The sequence below is a fragment of the Macaca fascicularis genome, chromosome 2 (assembly GCF_037993035.2).
Source record: "Macaca fascicularis isolate 582-1 chromosome 2, T2T-MFA8v1.1".
Classification (NCBI taxonomy): Eukaryota; Metazoa; Chordata; class Mammalia; order Primates; family Cercopithecidae; genus Macaca; species Macaca fascicularis.
The window spans coordinates 174,106,127-174,118,541 of NC_088376.1; the positions used below are offsets into that span (position 1 = coordinate 174,106,127).

The 12,415-nt window shown below is 38.6% G+C and overlaps 1 protein-coding gene across 1 annotated transcript in view; it reads left to right on the forward strand.

Moving 5' to 3' along the window:
* Window positions 1-12,415, forward strand: part of MORC1 (MORC family CW-type zinc finger 1) — a 149,663-nt gene that overhangs the window by 135,776 nt on the left and 1,472 nt on the right. Inside the window, exons 23-25 of the mRNA XM_074033711.1 lie at window positions 1,185-1,257; window positions 2,864-2,917; window positions 8,940-9,134. Of these exons, the coding sequence (XP_073889812.1) occupies window positions 1,185-1,257; window positions 2,864-2,917; window positions 8,940-9,134 (322 nt within the window). The remainder of the gene's footprint in view (window positions 1-1,184; window positions 1,258-2,863; window positions 2,918-8,939; window positions 9,135-12,415) is intronic.

Sequence of the window (12,415 nt, forward strand, 5' to 3'; positions counted from 1 at the left end):
GTTTGGGCAATGCCAAGAATTTTCAGCTTTTTGGTTTTAATCCCCTTGAAATTATAAATGTGTATTAATACAAATAATATACTTAAAGTATGAGGAATGTAAATTGTATAAGAAAGAGCTGTTTTGGTTTTGGTTTACCATATTATTTTACAACTGGAAAGATGTTGTAAATCCCTTAGATAATATACATGAAGCTCTTGGAACATGTCAGCATTAGAATACTATGCACTTTTAAGATGTGGTGGCTATAAATTTCTAGATCTCATATTCTCCCAGGAATGAAATATGTGTCATATAGGTGATTAATCCTAGAAAAACTGTCACAGTAGAAGGATGGGTGCTACTGCCTTTTGACAAAATGAAGCACCTGTCAGAACAACGGCCACCACTATTTAGAAAGAGCATGGTCCACGTATGATTTCTAAGAGCAGTCTTGGAGTCCCTCATGAAAAAATTACTCTGGAGACTTAAACTCTTTGGTTTTCTCAGGAAAAAAGTCAGTAAGTCTGTAGTCAACCTAGTTTCTTCCAGGAAATTTGCAATGTTGAGTTCTTTGCAGAAGAGAACACTCAACTAGGTATAGGCCTTTCCTGGACTGGTTGTTTATGGACTGCGAGGCATTGTGAGGTTGGCTGATTTCTTTTCTTTTCTTTTTTCTCCCTTCCTTCCTTCCTTCCCTCCCTCCCTCCCTCCCTCCCTCCCTCCCTCCCTCCCTCCCTTCCTTCCTTCCCTCCCTCCCTCCCTCCCTCCCTCCCTTCCCTCCCTCCCTCCTTCCTTCCTTCTTTCAGTAACCTTTTTATTTTGAGATAAATATATGTTCACCTTAAGTTGTAAGAAATAATGCTGAGAGATCCCCTGCGTCCTTCACCTAGCTTCTTGCAAAACTGTAGAAGAGTATCACAATCAGGATATTCACATTGATGCAGTCAAGATACAGACCAGTTCCTTCACCAGAAGGGTCCCTCCTATTGCCTTTTTATAGCCACACTCACCTTCCTCTCCCCAGTCTATGCTTTCTGAAAAACACTTTGATGTCAATTCTAAAAACAAAATGTTTGGGGGTAACTAATATTCGTCTTTGCCAGGATATTTGATACCCAGAAGACAAATCCAGTTCTGACAGGTGAGTGCTACCTCTGTTATCCTCGTATATTCCCATATCTGCTGTGCTTGTATCTTCCTAGGGAGATTCTTCTGTATTTTTTTCCTGAGTATCAGCTACCATCAGAATTGGAAGAACCTGCGTTAAGTTGTGAGGTGAGTTGTTTTTTATTTTTTATTTTTTATTTTTTTGAAACTGTGCGGGAATGATAGAATATCCTGAATTTAATCCTCAGTGAAGAAAAATGTAAAGTGTTTCCAATAAGAGGACCTAGAATGGCTTAAGTGAATGAAGATGAGCATCTTTACACCAAATGGTGATTCGTAATTAAACCTATATTTGAAATCATTGTGACTGTGAGTTACAAAAGGTGGAAAAGATCTTACAGACAGATAGTTGCAGAGATGAAAAGAAACAGGACGAAGTCCTTGAGTTCCCTCTCCCCCACCAAAAACAAAGTTTCTGTTCCTTAGATACACCTCATCAGCTGCTTATTATGAGGAGCTGAGCTGCGGATTGGGTAGGTCAGGCACATTAGGTATCCAAAGCACTCATCTTACTGAAATCACCAAGACATCACTGAGATAGATGAAGAAAATTGGGTCGACCAAACCTCCTCTCGGAAACAGTGCCAAATGTGATTGGAAAAAAATCTTCCAACAGCTACTTGGGGTGCAAAGAGTAAGCCTCACATCTATGGGTTATGCTTCAGTAACAATGAGTAGTCTACAAAGGGCTCGCGCAGGGCTGCGGTGAAGTTGAGTGAGGTGCGCATGCCTGACAAGCAAGCTGCTCAGCAGAAGTGGAGGGAAGAGCTGCCTAGTGCAGGAGGATGGGAGGTCTCTTCTCCATCTCCATGCTCACTGTTGCCTGTGGAGATGATGGATATAGTTGGTATTGGTGAAAACAGCACAAATTATGAATGCAAGAAGGACTATATGAGTCTGATCCTGGGCACCATCCCTAATTTTCTAGTCTGTAATCATTGTTTCTGCCTCTTTACCCTCTACTCTCTCCTCATCCTCTCCCATGGGGCTTCTGATTCCACAGCTGAACTATGACTGTTCTTGTCAGGGCCACCAGTGACCTCTTGATAAGTGCAGTGTCACTTTTACCTGACCTGTCAGAGGCCTTCAACCCAGGTGACCACTTTCACCTTCTTGAAGCACCTTCTTTTTGTAGCTCCCTTGACTGCACACTGCCCATTTTTTTGCTTTCCTCTCTCCCATCTTCCTTGCGGCAGCTCCTATTGTACGTGGTTTCTCAGTGTTGGCATGTCTGAAGGCTCGTTCTTGGGCCACTCTCTTTTCTCTATTAAATGCTGTTTGTAGGTGACCTCATCTAATCTCTAACTTTAAAACATTAATATTACCACCCACATGCCAGTGACTTCCCCATCTGTTTTTCTGGCACTCTCTTCCAAGAAACCCAGACTCCAGCTGCCCTCTTGACATCTCCCTTTGAATATTTATTATTTTATCGCTTCATTTTTCTTCACCTTGATTTCTGTATCTGCACAGTTTTTTTAACTGTGCTGTAATCATTTATGTAAGCTGACTTAATCCTTTTTTGGAAGGAAGCAAAGTATAATTTAGTTAATTAATTGAATTAGACTCAGACTTAAAAGGCCCATAGTGCCAATGTTGGCCAGTTCTAGACTTTGATGCTTTTTATACTCAATGCTTGCATGATATAACTCTGCTGTAGACAGCAGGTTCTCTAAAAGCTAATATCCTGTTCTATTATCATTTATGAAAACAGCTGGAGCAGTGCCCAGAGCATATAAACAAAAAGCTGAAAATGTGTTTCAACCAGGTAAGCGTCCTTTCAGTATCGCCATTTATATTCTAAATGATCCTGTGTTCCAAAGGATAAATAATGTACATTTCCAAATGTTAGGTTTGAAAGGAAATCAAATTTGCATTCACTTATCGAGACTTATATTAATGTATAGTGTATCAGATGTCATAAAGCAATATCTTTTTGAATTTTAAAATACTAACATTTCTATAACATAAAGCTGTGAAACACTTGGAATAGGACTGTATCTTGAATAGGAAACAGGACATTCTGAGCTTTTAAGAAATATTTTCACTGAATCCTCAAAATGCTAGACTGAAGCATAAATTTTAGATTCAAGTTTTAAATTATTTCAAACAATTTGATATCTCTCTGAGTTTTTTAAGTACCTTAGCAATAGTTTTTTAAGTTAGTGATTTTTCCATTCTAAAAGTAGACATAAAGGTAATTAATGCTAATATAAGAAGTAAAAGCAGTTTTTAAAAATTCATCCATAGCCTCAAACTATTCCAAGATCACTGATACTAATATTTTTGTGTATTTCCTTACAACCTTTCTCTTTCTCTGGGTAGATTTTTTTTTTTAACAGTTATCAAATAATGCTGTGTATCCAGTCCTTAATGATTTCCTGGGGGAGAAAGAGTCCAGAGTGCCCTTCAGTTCTACTACAGAAATATCTCAAAAAATCATATGCCCTCAAATCCCTTATTTTACTCTTAAAAAAAAAAAACCCTGGGACTCCAAGTTGTGAACTTGGCCAAGCTGACATAGGGGATGAATGTTGGAGCCAGGATGGCCATGAAGGTTCCCAGATTCATCGCACAGGCCAGAGTAGCCAAGAACTTTGACACCAGGATCATACTGAAATGTTGGGTCTTTGTTGACACTTTACCTGTGCTTTGTCACCTAGCCACCAGCTCCATCATTAGTGCAAACATTAGCATCTTCTTCTGTATGCTTATGTTTACAGCCATCTTTGGAAAGCTCTCATAACATGAAAATCTGTAAAGATTAAGAGGTGACTGGCACTTCTTGGAGTTGTGCAAAGAATGACTCTAAGCAGAGACACTGCCTCATAGTTTTTATAGGTAATGGAGTACATTTGCATTCGATCTTAGCCAAAAGTCCAAGAAGCAATTATAATGGAAGACATCTGGATATTCTTGTTTTATAATTGAAAAAGAATGGTGAATAAATTCCCCAGAGACATACGACAAGGCAAACTTGACAAGTAGAACCTAAACCATATTCCTTCTTACAAAGACTGTATCACATGGTATTTAAAGTTCAGACTGGGCCTAAATTTAACAACCCTTGTTGATAGGTTTGCCTTTGATGTTTCTATCAACTGGATGGTGATAAACAACTGGAAATGAAAGAGGGGGGTGTAGTTATTGGTCTCCCATTACTGTTCAACTAAAAAGTGAATTTATTTTCTGAATAAAATTTTGCTGAAAAAGTAGTAACTGAACATTTTCAGTTTGAAGAGTTACTTGTCAACATTTCCTAACAAGAATAAAAGACAAAGTTTACTTTCAATATATTTTGATGCTGTTCTACCACTAATATTATTTTCATCAATAATGTAAAACTGGGATTAATTGATTGAGAGCCACTAGAGCCAGGCACTGAACTAGGTCTTTTCTATATTAACTCATTTATCCTCACAACTTTGGTAGGTAGGTACCACTATCTCTTTCAGTAATGAGGAAATAGAGATTCGGAAAGATAATATTCCAGTGTCATGATCAGATTCAGAATTGAAACCCTGATTTTCCCACTCCAAAGTTCTTTTCATTGTACTTTTTTTTCCCACGTTTTTTGCCCACCCCCTCTATTTTTGTGTTGCTTGTTTTTGTCTTGAAATAGGATCTTGCTACATTGCCCAGGCTGGTCTTGAACTCATGGGTTCAAGCAATCCTCCTGGCTTAGCCTCAGAGTGGCTAGGATTACAGGCTTGTACCACCACACCTGGCTATTTCATCTTATTCTCATCCAGACTTTAATACTTCATCTTTGTGATAGAGGTCACATGTATTACTTGCAATAAGTATATTACAACTTCTCAGCCTGTTGGTGTAGAAGAATTATTTTTAACTGACTGGAGACCTGACATTACATTATGAGACATATATGGAGGAGATGCTGACAGTGATATATTTATGTGGGGTGTGTGTGGTAGATGGGTTGGCTTGTTGGGCCACCAGGAATTCATTGTCCCAACTGAAAGTCTGTGGCAGTCAGCTTGAGGAGCTTATCAGTAAGGCTCCTGGATCTTCCTGTAGCTCTCCATTTACTGGCTAGGATACTCTGATTTGAATACACTGTAAAACTTAGAAATGTGCTAAGAATTATACTGTCATATAGCTGTTTATCCAAGCTTATATATACCCTTTCATATCTGTTTCTAAATATTTTTTCCAATGTCTACACTATTAGTAATGGAGCCAGAGTGAATAAGATACGTGTTTATTCGGGGTGAACAGTGTTAGCGTAGATGATGAGCAGTATCCCCTTAACATGCAGGGCAAGTCGGGTTCAAAAAATCAAAGCAAGATAAACAGTCAGGAGACCAGAAGTTCCTGTTGAAATGAGATCTTGTAAGCGAAACACAGAACAACTTGACTGAAGTTCTGTACATTTAATGAAGAGAGCCACATCACAGCATAGGAGAAACTTACATAAGTCACAGGCTTCCTTGGTCACAACTGTGGTTTTCATAACTACTATTGTAGTAGTAGCTGATTCATAATGGCATTGGTGGTCCTGCATCACCTGACTCAAACCGTCATCTTTTATTCTTTCCTCAGAAGCCGTCTGTTCCAGCTAAAATGAGTGCCCCAGAGTTGTTCCAACTTACTTACACTGGTCTACCTCTGAGCCTTTCCCTTCCTGATATTCCCCAAAATACTCCTATCCACTCTCCCAATACACAGTCGGCCTCTTGAAATCCTTCCCCCTTGAGCTTGGTCAATATTATCTTTTAGGTAAAGACTCTCAGTTTCTCCATGAGAAATTAATCTTGACCTCTCTGTGTTCTGGGAGAAAGTTAAAACTTTGTTTAGCATTATTAACATTTCTACCTTATAATAGTTTATTATATTTCATTTTCTCCTCAGTTAGATGATAGAATCCTTGAAGTCAATAATCCTGTCATCAAACTCTGTATTCTAGCAGCAATCAACCAGTGCCTTTGAATGCATCTGGATCTTCATAGTTACATGTTGAATCAAAGTCGATTGTTTCTGCTTTAGTACCTGCCAACATAAACACTTAAATGAATATTCCTGTTTGTATGCTACAAAATCTATAGATGTCGTAGGCCTTCCTTACTTTGCACAACTCGTTAGGATTTTGGAGCTGCGAAACTGCTAGAGCTCCTGCTCTTTGAATTCAAGGCAGAAAATTAAAATCTCAGTTAAATATCCTTTCTTTCAAATACTAATTCCATTCTGAATTAATGTAGTTCGGAAAGAATTTGGTTTGTGATCTGCAGATACCTCTACAAGAGTGGGTTTAACCAGCAGAACTAAGCCTCTCATCTTGCTACAATTATTTTCTCACCTTAATTAAAATGTTAACACAAAAAAAAGCTAATACAACTAGATGTCCTTTTACACGGAGCTTGAAAAGTTGTCAAAATCGTTACCTTTCATAGAAACTTCCTGGAGAGGTTAGCAGAACCTGGAGAGAAAGGCAGGAGAGTAAACCAAAAAGCTGGCCTGTAGTGTTTGACAAAAACATAGTTTACTGGTCACTAAAAGGTAAACTTGCAGAGACTGAATGACTTTGTAGTGTACTATATAAACATTCGTGGTCTCATCTCGTATTAATAGTGTCGAGGCTTTTTGTTTTTGCTTTTTTCTTTTAATTTCAAAATAATTATAGATTCATAGGAAGTTGCAAAAAGAGAGGTCCTGTGTACTCATCGCCCAGTTTCCTCCAGTACATAATTATGCATAATTCTGGTACGATATCAAAACGAGGAAATTGAATTTGGTAAAATGTGTGTGTATAGTTCTATGTCATTTCATCATACATGGAAGTTTGTATAACCATTACCGAAATGAGGATGCAGAATTCTCATTACCATAAGTATCTCCCTTATGCTACCTTTTTATAGTCATATCCACTCAGCCCTTCCACAATCAACTCTAACTCCTGGCATCCAATAATCTGTTCTCCATCTCTATCACTTTGTCTTTTCAGGAATGCTGTAGAAATGGAATCATATGTATGTGTCATTTGACAATTGCCTTTATTCAGCATCACTTCAGGTCCATTTAAGTGTGTCAATAGCAGGTTCCTTTTTATGGCTGATTTGAGCAATACTGTTGTTTTTTCAAATAATATTTCCATAATGTTTGCCATTTTTGATATTTCTTTGATTTGTTTTGGTTTATTTTACTGTGGCTTTTATTTTTATGAAAAAAGTGTTTTCTGACTATTATTCAGCATGGCAAAAGCTATAACATTCTAGAGTTCTGAAAACTGTAAGTGGCTAGTGACATGTGAACTGTATGTAACGCTGTTCTCCTTATTCCAGCTGAGTTGGATTATTCCTCCTCCTCCACCTTCAGGCAGTAGATGTCTCTCCCTGGGTTTGCCTGCAGCCTCTATAGGAAGCATCTATGAAGCTTCCTGGTGGAGGTGATGGTTGCCTTAGTTTTAAGGCATCAACTTGTAGGTTGAATTAAAGATGTTCAAAAGTGGATTCCGTTCCAGGATCTTTAAATGTAGCCTGGGTTTCAAGGAGGATTTACCCATATGTTTGAAATTCTCTTGCTGTGAGTGCTGCATTATCTGCTGTCCTGAATCCCTGCTATTTAGTGCCTTACTTGTGGGCACAAGGTCCTTATTTTCCATAGGATTTATTTGCACACTTGTATTATCTCATGCTATAGACTAGAGAGTTCTTGAGGGCAAAGACTGTACCTTATATATCTCCACATCATCTATAATCAAATGCAGTGCTTTCGAGTTAGGAACTAGTTAGTGAATATTTATTAAACAGAATTTCCTATATGTAGGGATTTTCGCTTGCTTGTTTAAAGGATTTTGTAGAAAAAGGCGAAATTTGTGAGGTCAGTGAATGCTAAAGGAGATGATGTGGACGTCAGAGAAGGGTCTGCACACAGTCAACGTAGTGGAGGGTCTGAAGAGGGAAAGGTAGGCCCAAAAGACAAATGAGGCTACCTCACCACTTTCTTGGCAACCCAGTCATATTAGAACACATGAATCTCCTTATTACATAAACATCCAAATGCTTATCAAAGTGGAATTTGCCCTGTATCTCTTTTCTCAGAATATCACTTGGCCTTCTAGAAATGTTTATACAAGCAATTAATGTCATTCTGAAACCGAAGCATTTGGCCTCTCCATTACCTCTTTCTACTTCATGAGTGCCTCAGGCACAGCATGAAATTTTGGAACACAACCAAGATTCTTCAATTAATGAGGGTCATATATATAACTGCCTGTACTTTTTGTATCATGGTAAGGAACCCAAAGAGAGTGAGAACAGGAATTCCTCTTTCTGTAGTTTCTGTGCTTTCTAGATGCTACAGCCTTGCCTCACAAGTAACACTACATCATCTGCCAGACAGCCCCAGGTGGTGGGCCATTCTGTCATTGCCTGTGAATTACTGGTGCTGCGGAGAGGGAGTCACAGGCACCTGCTCATTTTGTGCCTTAAATAATCTGGTGATCACCATTGGGAGAACAGATTCAGCTTTTACAAGGTTTCTTCTTCATTCCAGAGCAGAGGTCTCCAAGCTCACTGTCATGTGTCTCTTTCCTCCTCATAATTACAATTACTGAAATATTATACATTTTTCTCTTCTTAGTCTTCCGTCAGAGTGTATGTAAGTTCCTTAAGGGTAGCAACATTTCCTAAATTTAGACCACCTGTAGTACTTACCTACAAAGTTGACACTTGGTGCATGTAGGCAGAGTTGGAATATGAAATTGTCTAGTGATACTAGGGGGAAAGTAATATTTTAAAAACATGCTAAAACTGTTTTTAAAACATTCCCAGATACAGAATACTTACATGGTCCAATATGAAAAAAAAATAAAGAGGAAATTGCAGTCCATTATCTATGATTCAAATACAAGAGGAATACATAATGAAATCTCTGTGGGGCAATGTGAAAATAAAAGAAAAATCTCTGAGGATAAGTTGAAGAATCTTCGTATAAAACTGGCACTATTGTTGCAGAAACTTCAACTGGTGAGTGAAAAAATTGTATCTGAGCAGTAGGAGTAGACTCTCCGGAACGAGAACTCAGCTAACTTCTCTTAACATTGTCATTCACTTACTGACCTGGACAAGTCACTTAAGTCAGCCCTTTGTCTCCACATAAGGATTTCAAAATCCTAAATAAATGAATTGTGAAAGCATATATTAGAACATTTAGAAACTTTGTGTTCTTTCGTATCTTTTGTTTGTTTGTTTGTTTTGTTTTGTTTTGTTTTGAGATGGAGTCTCGCTCTGTTGCCAGGCTGGAGTGCAGTGGCGCGATCTCGGCTCACTGCAACCTCTGCCTCCTGGGTTCAAGTGATTCCTCCTGCCTCAGTCTTCCAAGTAACTGGAACTACAGGCGCACGTTCTTTTGTATCTTAATTCAGAATCTTTGCTTGTGCTGTTGGTATAGCATGATCACCTTTGGTGTCCCCTTAATAACATGTGACCAGTAGGTAATTTTTTCAGTTTTTTCAGACAGAGAAATATTTTACTTTACTTTTATTTTAATGCATAAATAAAAATAAACCCTCTTAATCTTAGAGGACAGTTTGGGAGAAGTCAGGAAACATCACGTAAGTATGGATTACTGTCAGTTTTGTTTGTGTGTTTTAATGTATAAAGAATTGAGTTATGTGATAGGTTGAACTAATGAGGAAGAGCCCGTCTTCTATAACACATGGAAATGCTGCATACAATACAACAAAACTGAAAATACATGTAGTCGAGATTGAAAGTCTTCCTGTGGATTCTAGAGATAAATTGAGAAATCCAAGCCAGAACAGTGAGCCTGGGGAGCCTGTGGCATTTTGTCCTCAAATATAGGCCCTGAGTGCTGGAACAGGCGACAGAGACTTCATGGGCCACGGAAGGTGAGGGGACAGGAACTGAGACCCTTATGGAGGATTGGCTAGAGGATTGGATTGCCTTGCCCTTGAAAGGGCTGGGGAGAGACAAGGAAACTCGCCATACATACATCTGTATAACGTGTGAAGAACATGGACCTTGAAGCCAAACTGCCTGGGTCTCAGTCCTGGTTGTAAACATTTAAAAGTGGGAGTCCTTTCCCACTTCAAAAAAATAAATCTTTTAATTCATCTGAAATTTATATTAAGTACAAGACAAAATGCAGAAAAGCTTTTTTTGTTGTTGTTTTTTGCTTAATTTAAGTATATTGCCAAAAGAAAAGTCCCTCTCCCCTTTGATGGTCTAGGCAACAGTTAAAATGTTATGTTATTAAAATTTAAAAGGATGTTTAATACTAATTTTTATATAAAGGTAATTGTATGTGTGCTTCTATCAACCATAGCGCTTCAGCCAATTTGTCTAGTTTATTTATTGCTATGAGAGTAGGATTTCAGTAGAGCTCCTTTTGGTTCTTGTGGCTGTGAAGGATGCCAAATGTTTTCACGTGTTGAAAGTCTGGTATGGAGCCTAGCACATGGTAGTGTTTCAGTGACGATTATTGTTTCATTTAACAAGTAAACTAGAAAGACCAAAGAAATTCTGTATCCTAGAGATTGAATACCACTTCCTGACTATTAAACAGGTTTATAAAATAATTGACTTTCATAATAGCAAATCCACATTTGGCTAAGAAAACTGAAAGAATAATCATTTACTACTCCTCTGCCAAACCTCTAGGTTCTTAAGCAGCAGCCAGAGTAACCATACTAATTTAATTTACTGTATTCACAAAGTTTGGTAGGCGGGTGAAGGGCTTCAGCCAGCAGAGTATGAAACTCTTTTGCCTAGTCTCAGTGGAGAGGCACTTAAAGGGCTCCTGCCCAAATGTATTACTCTCATCCCCCGACATGAAAGTTCTATTTCACAGTCTCTGATTGCCAGAGCCACTGCAGTAGAGTACAGCAGAGAATCGAGATGAGGGACCCAGAGCAGATAGAGGTGGGGCAGGCACATGAAGAAGCCGAGCATGGAAATAATGTAGCATCCTGGAAGAAGTTTAGTCCACCAGGCAGAGGATAATAGCCAAAAGATCAGATTATATCTAACAGGACGAGAAGTGCTTTGTGTCAGGGTCACAAGGCATTCTTCAGGGTCAGCGAATATTTGGAAGTCAAGGTAAATATCAGCATCATTGTAATCCATCTGTAGGAACAGTATCCCAGTCAAAAGCTGGAACTCAGTACAATTCAGCCTTGTTAGAGCAAATCTATGGTAGAGGGAGTAAAGCTGAAGCACATTTTATGGAACCAGAGAAGAGATGCAGAGGCAAGGTTAATGGTGCTAGACACTTAGTGCTGGGATTGCTTCTGAAAGGCCCTTCCTAAAAAATCCTCTTATCTATCTGCTCAGTTGGAGAGTTAGTTGATCCCATAGTTGGGCCCAAGGGAATGAGATTTAGATCAGTCAGCCAAGAGGGAACATTCAAGGGGAGCTCAAACAGTTTGTGGAAAAATGGGATTAAAAGTTAAAAGTAAAAATGTAAACTTTATTTTTCAACATAATCTCCATCAAGGTCAAGACACTTACGTAAACAATGGCAGCAGCCTTTCAGTCCATCTCTAAAGATCTAAGAGTTCTTGGAATTTAACCATGTCAATGCCATCTTTTTTACATTATTAAAGAAAAATGGATGCCCTTTACAGATTTTTTTAAAGATTTTTTAAAAAGAAGTCAGAAGGAGTCAGATCAGGACAATAAGGTATGCCTAATGATTTCCCGTCAAAACTCTCACAAAATTGCCCTTGTTTGATGAGAGGAATAAGCAGGAACATTGTCAGGGTGGAAGAGGACTCTGATGAAGCTTTCCCAGGCGTTTTTCTATGAAAGCTTTGGCTAACTTGCTCAAAACACCATTATAATAAGCTGGTGTTATTGTTCTTTGGCCCTCAAGAAGGTCAACAAGCAAAATGCCCTGAGTATCCCAAAAAACTGTTGTCATGACCTTTGCTCTTGACCGACCACTGTTGTTTTGACTGGACCTCTTCCACCTCTAGGTAGCCATTGCTTTGTCTTCAGGATCATACTTGCAAAGCCACATTTCATCTCCTGTTACAGTTTTTTGAAGAAATCCTTCAGGATCATGATCCCATTTGTCTACAATTTCTATTGAAAGCTTTGCTCTTGTCTGCAGCTGATCTAGGCACAGTGGTTTTGGCACCCATTGGGTGGAAAGTTTGCTCAAGTTTAATTTTTCAGTCAGAATTGTGTTAGCTGAACTACTTGAGATGTCTGTGGTGTTGGCGATTGTTTCTGCTATTAATTATCATCCGTCTTCTCCAGTTAGAGCATGAACAAGATTAGCT